Genomic DNA, 17,632 nt, shown 5'->3' with positions numbered 1-17,632 from the left:
TCTTGATTCATATGCTGAGTGGTATCAATGTTCTCATCCATCTCTTGAGAAGAAAGAAAAAAGCATATTTCCCAAAATGTTGAACTTTTCCTTTAATAGCAATCTTCTTAGAGTTGGACCACTTATTTCTTTGCCAGTCACAGTTAAATATAAGTTCTTTTAAAACATATTCCAGTCTCTAAAGCACAAATTTTTAATTACAATGAGGAAATGTAAATGTAAAGTTATCCTCACTGAGGAGTTGAGTGATTCAGCACTGAAACATAAAGCCAGGTCTTGGTGCATTGATGCCGAGGCCCAAGCTGCGACCTCTCTAAAAAGGAGAGTCAGCTGTTTGTACAAGTAGAGTCCCTGTGGCATGCTATGACTCCTGCAATACCTCCAACACAGAGATCTCAGCCCCTCCACCAGCTGGCCCTCTCTGTGTCCCGCCCCTTCTCTCTGCATGCCCTTTAACCTTCCTGCCTTGGTATATATAGTCTTTGTGACTATCAGAGTTCTCCTGGCAGCCATCATGAAGGGTACAGTCTTGATCTGCTGTTTCCTCTCCCTGCTGCTTTTGCAGGCCACAGCAGGTAAGAGTTTTGGTAAGCATTTTGGTCAAACATCTGGTGGATTCCTCCTGTTTTATGTTGGGTGGTGCACTGCGGGAACGAGATATGTGTGTGTACAAGTGTTGCCAATGAATGAAATAGTGATGTGGTGTAAGTTTTAGAGGCTGGTTTAATGAATGTTTGCTATGTTAGCTTGATCATACAGTGACTCTTCAGAGATGTGATTCAGACTGTTATAGGGATCAGGAATGGGCCAAAAGTAGGTAGTATAGGTAGGATCTTGTGTCCGTTGTGTGGGCAGTTTGTCATGAATGGCACTGGCTGTACGTGGGGACGGTGACAGTCATGGAGGCACCAGCCAAGGATAGAAAGAGACAGAAATGTTACCCCGGTCTTTCTTTGCCACCAAGCAGGACTATTTAAAATCTGTCACATTATAATTAAACAGATAGCACCCAGTACAAAATGAAAGATTTAAGGGCTCTTTCTTGTTTTTATTAATTATAAAAATCCAAAACAAACACAGCACTTTAATGCCCAACGCTTTTAATGTATGGACAATTTTCTCATTATTTTTGGGGACTTTCTGAAGGCGAGCAGTTGAGGATTATTCAAATTTGAGTTCTGCCTCTCCTTTGGACTGACAGCATGTCAGCTGTTCTAAGCATGGCACCAGCTGATGGAAAGTCTTAGTCTAACCAAGGAGAGAACAGCCACGCGGGAGCTTGAATTGACGCTGAGCTTTTTGTCACCTATACTTCTACAGTTGTAGATTTGATCTCTTTTCTTCATTCTTGAATTCTATTTTCTACAACTTGGTTTAGAAGAATTTCTCCAGACTTGATATGCCTGCAGGGGCAACATTTCCTGTGATGATAATCCATAGCATCATAAACTACAGGGATCATGACAATCCCACAATAAATGTGATTGCATGGCATACATGGAGTTCACTGTCATAGTGACAACAACTTCTCCCAGATTACCCATTGTAAAAATGCAGACTGGTCTGGGTCTGGACTGGAGCGGCTGGCGTTACCCTTGTCTGTCACCCTTGTCCGTCCTTGGGGTGGCGTTCAGCTCCAGAGCCCAGGGTGCAGGCCTCCATATTCCAGGCTGCTGTCAGGTGCCTAAGATTGGAAGGCGTGCTGAAACTCAATACTGTTCACTACAGTTTCTCCCTCCCTCTGCTCGACTCTCCTTCCCTCCTGATTCTCCACCCCTCCCAGCCCCATGCTTCCCTTTAGATACACTGCACAGCTGCTGTCACTCTGCACTGTCACAATCGCAATTTATTCCCAGCAGTTGGCCTTATAGGGACATGCATTCTCCAGGCAGGAGGGGCCGGGCTTTGGATGCAACTCATGCCTTTACAGACCCCATCTGCAGTCCCGTGCAGGTGTCTATTGGTCATCTCTAAATCTACTGCATGTGCATATTGATTTGTTTTTGCTGAAGAGTACACAGGAATTTTGGTTCCAGTACCTGCCTGTTCTGAATAATTATGAGAATCATGAACTTCTCGCCACTTAGTGTGTAATTATTTGTGTTACTGATTGGCTTGATCGCTGTCAGGAACTCCACTGAAGTAGCTGAATCTGCAGAGCGGAGCAGAAAGGGTAATCTCCTTCCAAAGAAATGTAAAATTGATTTGCTATCATTTCATCACAGGTTGTCTAACAGCCCTGACCGTGCAGATTTACAAGTCCAAAACCTATTCTAACACTATAATTTAGTAGATTTTGTCGATTTTGTAGAAGAGCTATGTGTATGAAGAGAAATAAAACTGGTAGCAAGAGCAGGGACTACACATTGACATGATAATCTTGATGTTGTGAAATCTTACCCTCATTTCTGTCACGTGTCTCTGGTTCAAGGCTGAAGCCTGTAGATTACGTTAGCAACATGCACTGAATCAATTGATTGACAACATGACTTGTGGACTTTCTAGAAGGAATAATTTTAGTATAACATTGATTTGCATTCCTCTTTGTATGGTTGGGTATCATTAGGCTCTGGTGCAGGTGTGTGAACACACCTTTAGGTGTGGTAAGTAAGTATCTAAGGTGTGAACACACCTTCATCTGCCAGGTATGGAGTGCTTCCCAGATAGCTTATCTGACTCTGCCACAATATTTCCTTCCGTCATTTACCTGCAGGTGTAAATAACTTCCATCTTCATGCCAAAGCGAGGTGCACAGGAAACCTGTGTTTTTTTGGGTGGTGTGAATGGTTCAACATACGTTACGTGACTAAGCTGGTTCCACAAATCTGCTCACTACCAGGGTTTTATGTGGGTCTGACACTGCTCTGTCATGTAATGTGGGGGTAAACATAGGTCATTATTGTAACTGTGGGGTTATTATAAGGTTGCAAGAAACCTTACACTAACCAGGTCTTGTGTGAATGGTGCTGACTGACCAAATGGGGACTGAAGCTGTGTTCAGTGTCCGGTGTCATATGCGGTGTTTGAGTGTGAAAGGCGTTGAAGAGAGATAGACAAAAATGTCATTAGTGCAAATGTAATTACAGCATATTGCTAAAATACAACTATCAGAATCCGAGAGCTGACTTTTAAGATATACAAATATATCACAACCTCTTTGGGACCTTGATTAGTTCTTCACACCAGTGTGTTTATACTTGAGTGGTAATACTATCCATCCTCGATACAGTAAAAACATCTTTGGCCTCCTCACTTAGCAGGGGGAAGACATTGAAATTTAAAGGCACACTGTCTCCACGTGATCCTCTGTGATGGCATGTGGCATGTCTGGGACATCCCTCCGCTGGTAGTAGTAGAAGGGACACACCAGTCATACTCAACTGCTTTACTACACACCCCTCTTTAAGACGAGCCCCCCAGTCCCAAGGACACCTGACGTCCTTTCCTGGCTTTCTAACAGGAGAGCAGGGATAGAGGCATCAGATCAACACCTCAGCTTAAAGTGCCTTTGCCATTGCCTCTTCCTTTGAGCCCGTTATTCAACTTAATGTCTAGCTGTCAGTGAGCCCTTAGAGGACTTACACTGTGGATATGGCTCACGTAAGATGGCCTGTAAGGGTCAAACCTTAAAGTCAGGTTGTTTTGATTTTACTGTAAAACAAAATACACTGAACCTAAAAGGGGGTCTGCCTTGTAGAAGTAATGATGATTGAATAGTGCTGTATTTGAAACTACTGTACCAGGACGGGAGTGGTCCTATTACAGTAACTCTCGCTTAGCCTGCACGTAGATACACAGTCAGTTCTAAGGGATGTAAATGTCTCTGGGTCTCCACACTGACTAACATAAAAAACCCTAAAATAGGAGACGGCCATTCTGCCTCCTCCTCTGTCCATCTTCTTACCCATTGTGGGTCTATTTTTGACTATGGGGGAGTATCAGCTCCACAAACTGTGCCACCTGTTGCCATCCGTGGCCTCCCCTCACCACCACTGCTCTCACATCTCTGATTGACTGACCTAACTGCTAATAGAAGAATCATCTGCATTTTTATGGTTATAGGTTCGTTTAGCATTAATTAGGCTTTGTTTTTAGAGAACTGCATGTGCTGCTGTGTCCTTCTAAAATAAAATATAAAATAAAAATAAAATTGCTTGTGTTTGTCACATGCAATTTTAATCATTTTGTATTTTGAAAACCAGTGACTATGTACAGTAAACATTGCCCATCCTGTTTAAATTGATGCTTCTGCATGGATCTATCCAGTGGAACCCCCTGGCCTTCATTTAAGGTTGCATGAATCCCCCGGGGCTCAGGATAAATCCCCTGCCAGGTCTGCTGGCCTCATCATGTTCAGTTTAATTCAATTTTCCTCCACTGTGCTACAAGCAGAACATGATCCTAGGGTTTTACACATACACATATACCTAATATATACAGTGTAAATGCACTGCAGATCCACACTAGCACACATTCATTCATTTGTCTCCATTTCATCTGACTCTTCCTTGCTATGTATTTATTACTATGTCACAAACCATACTGTTGCATGTACAAGAAGTACGAGGCCCTCTCCTCTTGGCAGAGTCATATGAAAATGTGTTTATATATATTCCTATTTTTGTAGTAAAATTCAAATATCTCATGAAAGGAAAGGTGGTCTTTGAACATGAGCAGCATATTTGCACAGAAGTTTCATTCTTACAGTAGTTGATTGGCATTCTTTCTGATGATTGAATAACCTCCACACTAGGATCTATAGTTGAGGCATGACTTACCCAGCTGCTGAGGCCGTGGTCTTATATCACCAACATTCCTAGTGGATGTGCTGATGCCGCCAGAATGTTTCTCCAAACTGAGGGAGGGTCGTGTGGCAACGGGCTCACTGAGGACACATGGTCCCGAGTACAGACGTCCAGGGTTCAACTCTCCTGGCGCCTGCAGGGTTAAATTTGAGCGCTGATGCAAGGTTCGCCTTCTGCAGGCAACACTACCTCTCTGATCTTTCCGGAGCTCTGTCCCAGGGCTTCCATCAGGGATTGGGAGGTGTTAACACGTTCACAGCAGTTAAGGCCCACTCAAGAGGCTAGTGTTAAAAGACACGACTCTTCTGAGTGATGAGTCCAGTTACAGAAGCTTGAGTATGCTTTGTGTGCTGCAGGGATGGGCCGTGTTCCTCAAAAGCCACTTCAGCCTACAAGTTGAATCATCTTGAGTATCATCTGGAAGCTGACTCACACTGACTGTTGTGTGATTCATCTATTCTTTACTCAGTTTAATTTCTGTCCTTGCAATGTTTCTCTTTGAGCATCAGGGGATGCTAAATGGCCGCCATGTATCACAGATAGTGGCACACGATAACCTCACTTATTTATGTTTCTAAAGGTCATGTAATCAAAAGCAATTTTGCATAGGCATGTAGCAATCATCTGTTTTATACTGGCTTATTTTAAATGCCTTTAATTAAAGATACTTTTATGTCATTTATTTATTTTTTGTTTGTTTGTTAACTTTATTTGACACTGTATTGAGTGGAGTTGCAAGAGAGACAGATTAACCCATTTTCTCTTGCACTGTTTTGGCAATAGCTGCTATTCATCCTCTTCTCTTATGGCCCCACCCTACGCTCTTGAGAATTCTCCTTAAGAATAAAGACTAAACTCAAAGCCCTTTACATGTTTAAATACTTACTGTCATATACATAGATTAGTTACAGAATCTTTTTAGGGATTGCACCCTCATACCCTCCTTTTATTCTGGCTGCTAACCTTCTGGCTTCTCTTATTCTTGCACCGTGCTGGGAGCAACATTACACAGACTTATTTTTAGCAGGTTGACTCGGGGAGAATCAGTGGTGCTACGCTGTTCCTTAACTGGCAGTGTGTGTCACTGCTGCCACACAGCAAAGGAGCAACTGTTGGAAAGCCATACAATATGTTATTGTGAGGGGTCTTTTATGGTCATTACATTTTTGTTTACCATTGCCCATACTCAAATGCTGCTTTTGGACTTTTTTCATGCATTTTTCATGAATGGGGAACACTTGCTATCTCTGCCTCAGTTGGCAAATTCCTGTATTTAACCCAGTTAATTTTATTGAATGTAAATCTATTTGTACTTTAAAGACCTTTGGTTCATAAATGTAAACAAGTTTCAGCTTCAACTTGTAAACAAACAGGCCTTCAGATGATTTTACTTTTGGACAAAGTGACTCCTGATATGAAACACTAGAAATCACTGACGACATACAGTGGCTGCACTCCAGGCAAAAGTGCAGGATGCCATGACAGTGCTACCCTCTGAGAGTTTTGAGTCTTCTAATATTGATACAGCCACAAAGCAAGACTGTGAAATGTGCTCAATGTGAAAGATGAGGTTACCCTGCTATTGTATAGCCCTTTTACAAGTACTAACATACACACACACATTACAAGTGGCATACAATGAGAAACAAATATTTGGCGAAATGGTCGCTTTGATTATGCAATTTGTAATATTGTAAACATAAAAACTTCTCAAATGTCCGCATTAATAAAAGATCAGTCAAAAGAGGAAAAATTTTGTAAATCATTGCTTCGATATGATACACTTTTCTGCTTAGTACACAGAAGGAAACACCAACCAATGACAGCTATGAAAGTATGTAAACATGTGAATGAAATTAAGTAGTATTTGAAGGGAATTTGGTGAAGTTGCTGGAAATGGGTTTATGGAGAGTAAGCTTGAGTGTTTACATTCTGTTGATCCAGACAGAACCTTCTTGTGAGGAGTGCTGACATGGTCAGAAAACATGAATATATATATATATATATATAGCTCTTGGAACAACAGCCTAATAGTTATTCATAGTGGTGTTGAGTTCCAGATCAATATGCTGTTACAAAACAAACTTTCAATCTTGTTTTAAGATGAAGCCAAGGATTTCTTTTGAAATATATTAGTACGTTTTCTGTGCCACTAAACTGAATTTAACTGGGCTGCTATGACAGGTGCAGAAGATGTGATTATATAACATAATCAATATTCAGATTATGCCATGTGTTTTACACAGTGTAATTTACTAGGGAATGACTACAATTAATCACCCCTACATCTGCTACAATCAGCTTTAATATTCCACTAACATCCTTTAAAATTCCCAAACAACTCTATTAGGGGAGTGTCTAGTTGCTTGGAAACCCATAACCCACTAGGGCATGGAAGGGGGTACAAGAAAGACTTCCCAACTGCTCCTATATATAGTTCACAGCCGTAGCAGGATTGTCTGGAGCAGGACAGTGTGGGAGGCATTACAGGGAGGCCTGGGCACACAAGGACAGGCCTCACAGCGCGAGAAGTCTGTGATAGGTGGGTAAATATAGAAGAGAAAAGACAGAGGATTGCAGATCATTGTCTCATCATGTATATTACTGATGGGAACAGTCAGTCCAGCCCTGATTTCTCCTCCCAGTAAGCTGGGGGGTAAACTGGGGAAATCCCCCTCTCTCTCTGTCACTTTCTTATGTTTGCTGTTGTTATACAGCCAATGGTGATGCCAAACAAACGTCTGTGTCTGTTTATTTCCAGCGTTTGCTTTCTAAATTAAGAACTAATTGTACTAACAGCTGTGATCTAAGTTGACATGGCACACTGGTGAGCGGATATGTTCTCTCAGATTTTCTCTCTCTCTATCACACATGCACAACATTGAAGGGCGCCAAAATGTAAGCCACTTTGGGAACAAAAAGCTCCAAATATAATGCATGTACATTGAAGGAAAGTAACCCATTTTTCCATAGAGAACCCTACAAAAAAATTAAACAACAAAAGACTTCTAACTCCAAAGCTCCAAAAATTCATGAAAATGCATTTTGATGAAAACAGAGATTGTCATCTTTTTAGATTTGTTTTGTGTGTTTAAGAAAAGTGACACTGATTTCTGCACATTATGTAAATAATAAAACATAAAAAACATAACCAATGAATTTGTAGTGCTCACACATGGTGAAGTTAGGTGTTCCCAGTGTTCTCATGTTCAAAGCACATAAATAAGGGTCTCTCAGAACTGACTGAAAATAACTGAGGGGATGATTGGATTTCCCTGTGGCATATGTTCTGTGCTGAAAAGTATCACACGGCAGGGAATGAAGCAAGAAGTCTGCCACATCACCAACAAGTATCACTTATTCATGCACTGATACTTGTCATTCTTGCCAGAAACTTGGCAAACATTTGATGGGTGCTGGCATGCAGTGAACACTCTTTACTCATAAATACATTCTGTATTTACAAAGATAACGGTAAGACAGAGAGATGGATGGAAGTGAAGACAGCAGAAAAGACGATGTTAGAAAAGCAATTTGTTGTACAACATTTACATGCCACATTTGATCATGTGACAGCACAAATATCCTGTATGTCAGAATTAATTTTGGCAATGCAAAACTGTCATCCAGCGTTTATTCGATCAACTCTGTCACACTAAAATTCCTGGTGACACATTTTGAGACGCTTGATGTGGTGATTGATGAGCATCCAGAAATAGCAGCACCGTCTGCCTCTGTAGCAAAGCTTTGTTGAACATGTACTGTATGTCATCAGCCCCGGTGTGAGCTTCATAATGAAACTGTCACTGGATTTGTTTGCACCGAGTCTGGCCACCTGGGTCCACTTCCTTTACACCTTTATCAGACCATTAAAGACGTACACTGAGGACTTTAACCAAGTTCAATTTTGTTAATATTGTTTTTGCAGATGAAGAAGTGGAAGATTTCACCACCGTCCTCAGAGACAGATCTCACATCGACGAGACGCTGCGACTTGCAACTGAGGAAAAAGCAGGAGACTATGCAGGTGAGGTCATTATTCAGCAGATGTGTGTTTTTGCTTAGACTATACAACAGTTTAGGGAAAGCATGTTAAGCAGTTCAATTTTAAAAGTTTCTTACAAACTTACAAGTTTCTTCCTAATTTAGGATTTTTATTGCAACACATAATCAAGGAAGGCGGTTGACTATTAGAGTGTGTATTAAATCTGGGGTCACAAAATAAATCTAAGAGATGGTTAACAAAATAGAATCAATATTAAAATAGTTTGCAACATAAAGTTTTTCTTGTGATGTATTTTAAATATTTGCTGGATAATTCAGGCCTCCAAACATTAGATACCACAAGAGCTGGTAATAAGCTGGCTATGAAATTGCCCCTCACCTATTTTTAAACATCTTTTTCATCTTTATCATCATTTCCTCTTGCTTCTCATCCTCCAGCGGCTCTGGAGAGGTTGCGGAAGATCTACCACACGTCCATCAAGCCGATGGAGCAGGCCTACAAATACAATGAGCTGAGGCAGCACGAGATTTCAGGTATCACAGAGGCTTCGGCTACGTCTGCACTGTGGTCTGATGTGTGGGGTTTTCTGTTTGGGTTGCTTTGGTGACTGATTTATTGATCTGTTTGTACACACATTAAATTTTTGGAGCTTTTATTGTATGTTATTATTTTGTATTTGGGCTCTCTGACTCACTGTTATATGAAAATATGGGCTGTGTGATATGTTTATGATCATGCAGAGGTCATGTGTAGGCTCTTAGGCACACTAAAACATTGTTGGTCCAGGAAAAAGCTAAAAGTAGTACCATTTTGTCTAAATCACTCCATTCATGCCACTTTAAAATATTTCTTCCCCTTTTCTTCTCTTAATTTTCCCCCAATATTTTTTGTAATGTCCCTGTTTGTTTTTTCAAATGATTTTGCACTGTGCAGGGTTTCTTCACTGCCAAGAACAAACTCTACATCCCCACAGTGCAAGAAAGCCCGCCCTCTTGTGGCTTCTTAGGCTTGGCATACATGCAAACATGTCAAATGTATCATGCCAACAAATGAACAGTTATTTTTTTATAGAAGAGAATTAAAAACTACAGACAAAAAATTTCCCTGAATTGCCTGACCACAGAGGCACACCATCCACTTGTCGACAGACATGTTTGACACATTAGGTCAAATATGGGACTAGATCTCATTCCCATTCGTGCACATTGTTACCCCTCCCTATTTCTTCTAAAAAACCTCACACCCTCACTCCTTACTCTCCTCCACGTCCTCTTCCCTTCACTTCTCTGTGCTCCACCCTCTCCCGTCCATCCCCATCTCCTCCACTCCCCTCATCTAACAGCCTACCCCGGACGAACCCTGGGGGACTCAGCCACAGGTGGGTGTGGGCGAGGCTTATCTGTGCATGGCACTGCCTGAAGTGCTCCGCCCCTTCCTTTCCCCCCTTCATTTGTCCTCACACATTTGTGAGCTACTTAGATCCATATAAACACTGCACTGCTCCCTGTGGGTCAAACATTTCAAGCACGTTTCACTTTGAGTGACACCTATCACTGAGTGGGCATCATCAAAGTGATCCACAGGTGAAAGGTTCAACCCATCGAGGGCAGGGCGCAACAGTTTTATACACAATCTTTACTCAAAATGGATTTACACTTTCTTTATTTACTTATTTCAACCAAAACTCCAATTCCATACTAAAGAATTAAAAGGGAAGAAATGTAAACAAAAAGTTAACTTATGGATATTTAGCTTGTTAGTGTTTAGGCAGCACGTTGTCTACAGCATTCACAGAGAGACCAAGCATTCAGTTGTTTAATTTTGAGTGTAAAATTTAAAATATGGAGGGGGTTGCATGTGCAGTTCTGGCTTCAGCAAAGGACACAAGTTTTAGGAGGGGACACTGGTGGGAAAATGGTGGTCAGTGTTTGACTACGAGTGAGCTGACTGACTTTTTTTCACACTCATTTTTTAAAAAATGATTTAAAAATCCACCTCAGGGGTGGTTATTTTAAAATGATGAATAGTTTAGTTTTTTTCAGTGATGGCATTTTCTCTGTTTTATCCTCATTTTCTGTTTGGACCAGTAGGTTATAACACAATTTTCCTGTGCACTACCAAAACGACACAATGTCCACTCACAACACACGTGACAGCTGTCACTCAGCTTGCTCTGAAAGCCTGTTCAGTCTTATGTCAAGAGTAATGGCTCGGCTTTGTCGTGTGTCACTGAGATATGGCTGCAGCATTTCATTGAAATGTTTTCTATGCTTTTTTTTACAATTCTTATATTTTCTAACAGCTTTGAAACACGTTTCTTTGCCTATCTGTCTTTTTTCTTCTATGTCAGTCTTACAAAATAGTCCTCTGTGCTCTGGAGTGTACGTGCTATTCTGACTTGCATCTTGGTTGAAGCATGTCAGAATAGCACTAGGGGTTCATCCCAAAGTAACCCCAGAAACCATTGTTCTTCTTATGAGGCACAAAAGGAATGGACACTGTAGCAAACACCAGCTTCTTTTGGCAACATGTCAATATTGAACAGCTCAAGTTCCCACACCTTTTCTTATCAACAGGAAATCATTTTTCACACAATATTTGGGATGAACTTGAGAGGTTCTTTGAATCATATAGCCATCCATTTGAGATTTTAATCATTGTTGTCTCTCCTTCCCCTTACAGATGGAGAGATTACCTCTAAACCCATGGTGCTGTTCCTGGGACCCTGGAGTGTAGGAAAGTCCTCCATGATCAATTACCTCCTGGGCATGCACGACAGCCCCTATCAGCTTTACACAGGTATGTTCCACATATTTTCATTTTAAATTAGCAACAAACAAAGTTTAATGTTGAAATCATTTTACTACAATCCAATAATGATGACGTAACCCTAAAAAGCTATCATAAATCTACAGGACCATTAGAGCGGCAGCTGCCTTATCTAAATCGTACATGGTTTAATGTGTAAATGCAACACTATCAATGTGATTATTAAGTGGCAATCAGCACCACAGAGGTTTTGTTGAATTAGAACAGTGATTTCTGGCAACTGTAAATTTGTTTAAAGTGGTTATAACTGATGTTTTTGTTAATAACAATAACAATGTGAAAACAATGTGTAATGTGAAAGGGATAAAAAAGAGTGTTACGGCCTGAAATTGCAGCTTCCCTCGGCTTTAGGGAGTTTCATAATAGCTTTCAGCTTATTGTTTATCTGTCTGTTCACTGGGCTGTTTTCTCAGCAGAAATTCTCTAAAAACTGTACACTACCTGCTCAGCACCAAAGTGCACGGTAGTCACCAGCTGGTGAACATAGTGGAACATTTAGCATATAAAGAGGCAGGAGTTGGTAGAGACTAAAAACAGAGCTAAAAGAGAGTGAAAATTGGACTTACATTCGCCGTGGCAAAAACATGACTCCGAATGAGTGATGTTGCTCCATAACTACTGAATGTGTAAATAAGCAACTGTTTGCTAACAGGTTCGCCATATCAACTTAAAAGGTGATGATTTGTCAGTGTTGTCTTCACAACTGACCCTGTGTGGCCAAAGATCAGTTATTGCAGGTTTCCCCAGTGTATACACAAATCTCTCATCTCTGCCTAAATCTACTCAGTGTTTCCCAATCTATTTTCCTTCTTGAGACTGTTCTTGCTAATCTCTCTCTTTTGTCCTATCAACTTGTCTTCAGGAGCTGAGCCTACTACCTCTGAGTTCACTGTAATTATGCATGGGGAGAAGATCCGCTCTGTTGAGGGTATTGTTATGGCAGCAGACAGCTCTCGGTCCTTCTCTCCCCTGGAGAAGTTTGGCCAAAACTTCTTGGAAAAGCTGATTGGTATTGAGATGCCCCACAAGCTGCTGGAACGTGTGACTTTTGTGGACACACCAGGAATCATTGAGAACAGGAAGCAGCAGGAGAGAGGTAAAACCTTCTGTTTGCAGATTTTCACATATTACACTTCTTGTACAAAGTAGTTGGCTGCAATCTGTATTCAGTGGTTTACTTATTCTCTTCTTCCGTCCAGGCTATCCTTTCAATGATGTTTGCCAGTGGTTCATAGACCGTGCTGACCTGATCTTCGTGGTGTTTGATCCCACCAAGCTGGACGTTGGCCTGGAGCTGGAGATGCTCTTCCGGCAGTTGAAGGGTCGTGAATCCCAGATTCGCATCATCCTAAACAAGGCTGACAACCTGGCCACCCAGGACTTAATGAGAGTCTATGGAGCGCTCTTTTGGAGCTTAGCTCCTCTCATCAATGTGACTGAACCCCCCCGCGTCTACGTCAGCTCTTTCTGGCCATATGACTATGCTCCTGACACCAGCCGTGAGCTTTCAAGCGAGAAGAGATCTCCCTCCTGGAAGATCTGAATCAGGTGATTGAAAACCGCATGGAAAACAAAATCGCCTTCATCCGGCAACATGGCATCCGCGTGCGCATCCACGGCCTGCTGGTAGACCGCTATGTCCAGACCTTTAAAGAGAAGATGAGCTTTTTCAGTGACCCTGATCTAGTCTTCAAGGAGATTGTGGATGACCCAGACAAGTTCTACATTTTCAAATCCATCCTAGCCAAGACCAATGTCAGCAAGTTTGACCTGCCCAACCGCGATGCTTACCGTGACTTCTTTGGCATTAATCCAGTCACCAACTTCAAGCCCCTGACGGCTCAGTGCTCTTACATGGGAGGCTGTCTGCTGGATAAGATTGAGAGGGCAATCACCAATGAGCTGCCTGCCCTTCTGAGCAGCATTAACTCTGGCAAGCAGCCTGGCCTGTCCTCCTGTGAGGTCACTGGCTGTGGTGAAAAGCCAAAGAATCGTTATCGGAAGAACTGAGGAAAACACAATAACTTGAGTGGGGGAAGTAAGAAGAGAAAGTGTCTGATGGAAGCCAACCCTGTTTTTGTCAGAATGCCTGTATTGTTGAGGAGACAGAAGAGAGGAGATTAGTGTTTGTTTTTTTCCTCAGGAGAATATGGGGAGGTGCATTTAGGAACCATGGGAATGAGGAAGATAGAGGGAGGGAAGGGTCATTGTTTGAAAAGGCAGCTTAAGGACACAAGTGCTGAAGAAATGAGAACATGCCACTGATCACTGAGTTTCATTTAAATACACGCCCTCCTCTCTCCCTTGCACAATCACAGTGGACTGTCTGAATTTTTGGGGGATTGGGGAAGTGATGATGTGATGAAACACAGACACAGAAAAATAAAAATTTAAAATCCCAAGACTGAAAACAATCAAATACCAGCTCCCTTGTATGTGAATAAAACGGGAAAAGTGGAAACAGGAGTTACAAATTTGTGTTGTAAAATCTTGAGAATTACATTGCAGAAAGTCAATTCCATAAGCTTCAGAAGCTGTTTTTAAGTAGCCATTTTGTGGGTGCTATACAAAGCGTCTGTATTTGGGAAATCTGCTTTTGACATAAATAGAACATTAACATTGCATGTTAGGCGTCACGTTGTATTAAACAAATGCATGCATTTCCTTCTAACATAAAGTTTAAGTAATATTTCCTCATTTAACTGAAACTAGAACCCTGCCATGCAACAAATACGGCCTTTTTCTTAGTTTTGTATGCTTGTCAGTCCTGGTTGTTGACAACCTGTAAGATGAGCACTGTGATGGAAGCAGAGGTCAGGGTTCAAGGGTCAGAGTCTTCAAAGCGGGGTTGGTATGTCCATTCTGCTTCACTTCTTAACTGATCTTACTGTTTCTGTTTCTGCATTTCTGCGTCTATAAATTTGCCAGTCTTTGGCAAAAATTCAGTACCGCGTTGTAAATGTTTTTGTCCTTGAACGATAAGCTTCCCAGCTTTTTGAAGCTGAATGACCATAAAAAATGACACATGAAGGATGCCTTTGGATTATAGCTACCTTTAGCCATTTGTTCTGCAGGTTAGAAAGCTATTTACTGATTTTCCTGTGTAAACTTTCCAAATGGGCATTGAAGTAGGCTGTGAATGTATACTGAAAAATCCTGCTACGCAATTTTACAAACCACCACTGCAAGATTATAAAAGTTGATTTCTTAGCTTGCAAAAAGTGGGCTGGAGGTAAAGGTGAAGTGGAGGACTCATGAGCTGATCCCTGACCTCTGTGGAAAGAAGGAAGACCCAAATACTAACCTTTACACCCGACGGTTTTGCAGTGATACATGTCATAGCTGCGAGTTCTTATGTAAGCCTACCTCAGTGAACTTCCCAGGACTATGGCATGGTAAAACTATTAAAATAGTTTGACATTTTGGGAAATACACTTATGAGGCACTGGATTTTCTTGGCTGGGCACAGTAACTCAAGAAATAGTCATAACATAACACAGAACACTTTTACACTGCGTTTTTTGTATGTATCATGCAAATGAGATATAATGTGCTAATCAATCTAAACTAAGCTAAGCTAATCGGCTGCTGGCTCCAGCTACATATTAACAGGACGTAGAGATTTGAAAATGGTATAAATCTACCCAAATGTCAAACTACTGCTTTTAATACAGAGTTCTAAATCATCAAAGATCAGAAAACAAATTGACAAATACACTTCCAATTCCCTCTCTGTCCCCCCTCACTAATCCCATAGTGAAGAGTGTTTTTCCCAACTAGAATCTGAAGAATAATGAAAAAGAAAAGAAAACTAACAAAATGAATCTCACTTTTTTCCTTTTTTGAGTGCGACTGTTTCACTGAATATGTTTAGTAAGTTTACACTGCAGATCCAGAACATGCCCACTAGAGAGTGCTGTGTAAAAGTGTAAAAAGTTCTGCAGATCTCTCATCATGGCAACAGTTTATGGTGGGGTTATAGCTTGGACTAATGACGTGTGTGGTTGTGCTTTTGGTATATTTCAGTATCAGTTATCTTAATTTAGCTGTGAATTCAATCTGGAATGGATGTGTGTCCCATTAAAGTTCACATTTTTTGTTCTGAAATAAAATTTTAATTCATATTGGCCCAATTACGGAAGTTGATCATCAAGAATAAAAAAAAAAAAATCTGATTGACTTGGTGGTGAAACTTTGTGGTTATTCTGATAAAATGATCAATCCTTAATCGGAAAGACTTACAAGAAAGTAGAGAGATTAAAACTGTAACTCTTTTACACCTTGTGGTCAAGAATCTGAACACCCTGAAGGTCCAATGTCTCAATTTTGGGTTGGAAAGGATGTTTTTTTCCCTGTAGCTGCAATGCACCACCAGTTTGTCGTGACTGGAAGTAGGGAGGGGTGTGTGTAATGGATGTAGTATATTTTGGGGTGTGAGTGTATGCGTAGGATATCGTCTCAAATTGACAAATTGACTTAAACCCACGTGTTTCTCTGTGAGTGTATTTCTACTCTTCCTCGAACATTATTTTGCACAGATTTTGAAGAGACTAATTAGCAAGTGGAAAATAGGATTTAAAGTTCATAAGTAGTCAAACACAATTAAATACCAGGGCTTTGTGTAAATAAAGTATATATATATCTATACATTTTAAACACAATGACTTTTCCCAGAAATCATGTTCCATGAACATCATGAGACAAATGATCTTTTATTAATTTTTAGGCACACACAAAACAGACATGTTGGCAACAACAAATACAAAGATCATAATATAGGCTACTAATAAGCACATAGCATACACATATACAGTGCGCTGCCACATGCACACATTAAATACTGTATTGTGTCTTGTTCGGTGTGAATGATCTGTCTTTTTATCCATCCTTTTTGTACCTGTAGAGTAAATCTCATACTTTGAAACTTGCCAGTTCTCTTTGCTATGCAAAGAACTTCTATTACAAGAATGGCTGACCCCAAAAACACAGCACATTGTAAATCACACACTGATGGAGGAAATATTTTCATTACTCTTTGGACATGCTTTTGTTGTTCCAGTAGGCTACATGCAGGTGTATTGCAAGTGCACAGTCCGTCTTGTTGATCCCCTCAATATACTGAAACCACTGTACTGACTACAGAGGGCAGCTGTTAATTGTTCATCTCAGGCTGTTGAGAATAAAACATTAAATTTTTATCCAAGTTCAACCATACAATGTTGCACATACTATATGAATATATTGTCTCATCCCTGAAAAGTCACTGTTATTATGTTGAGGGTTTTGAAATTGTGTCACACTGAATATGTGCTGATTTTGTTGATTGAACATCTTCATCAATCATAATAACCTTAATATAAACAGATATTCCTATGACATTTAGTGTGAATGTCCAGAGCAGCTTAGTGACTCTGTATTTAGGGTTATTTGTCTCCTGTGGCTTCACGAAAATATAATTATATTTCCCTTTCCTCCAAGGAAAACGGTCATTTTTTTCTTCTGCTATCATCCTAGGGCAGATGTTTACATTCGTAAAGCAGATTTTATTCCAAATGTATAAGGGGTAGCGACAGAGGTTCATAGCTGAACTGAATGCGCTCATTGCGGTCGGCCCCCTTCCCCAAACACGTGCTCGTTACATTTTAGTCTTTACCGAGTGCGTGCACGTACCTCGGCCGTACCCCTCCCGTCCCAGCAATAGTCAGCCTTGCTTTTCCTTTTCTCTGCTCACCAAACACAGACAGCAGCGTCAAGTCAACGGTAACCACCAAAACGGAAGTACTATTTTACATTTTTAAAAATCACTATTTCTAGGGTTGACATTTTAGACCCTTCAGAGACATGTGCGTCGCACTGAGGAAAGTTAATACAATCTGGGGTTTATGGCCCTTATACAATGATGTTTAGTAGGCTAAGTTACCATTTAGCACAACTACTCAGCTGCAGTTGGAATATTTTTTTCCTCCAGCTGGATAGAAAAACAATTTCCAGA

At 40.8% G+C, this 17,632-nt stretch overlaps 1 protein-coding gene across 1 annotated transcript; it reads left to right on the top strand.

Annotated features, from left to right (window-relative positions):
• The first annotated feature begins 502 nt into the window (after positions 1-502).
• srl (sarcalumenin) lies at positions 503-15,819 on the top strand. Its single transcript, XM_038700679.1, is given in 7 exon segments — positions 503-587; positions 8,734-8,832; positions 9,249-9,344; positions 11,494-11,610; positions 12,503-12,736; positions 12,840-13,142; positions 13,145-15,819. Coding segments are annotated over 7 exon segments (1,428 nt in total). The 5' UTR covers positions 503-514; the 3' UTR covers positions 13,651-15,819.
• The last annotated feature ends 1,813 nt before the right edge of the window (positions 15,820-17,632 follow it).

The sequence above is a fragment of the Micropterus salmoides genome, unplaced genomic scaffold, assembly GCF_014851395.1.
Source record: "Micropterus salmoides isolate LMB-PRFRI ecotype aquatic unplaced genomic scaffold, ASM1485139v1 Ms_hic_scaffold_10, whole genome shotgun sequence".
NCBI lineage: Eukaryota > Metazoa > Chordata > Actinopteri > Centrarchiformes > Centrarchidae > Micropterus > Micropterus salmoides.
The sequence above is the reverse complement of the archived record's forward strand: the minus strand, read 5'-3'. Positions and strand labels throughout refer to the sequence as shown.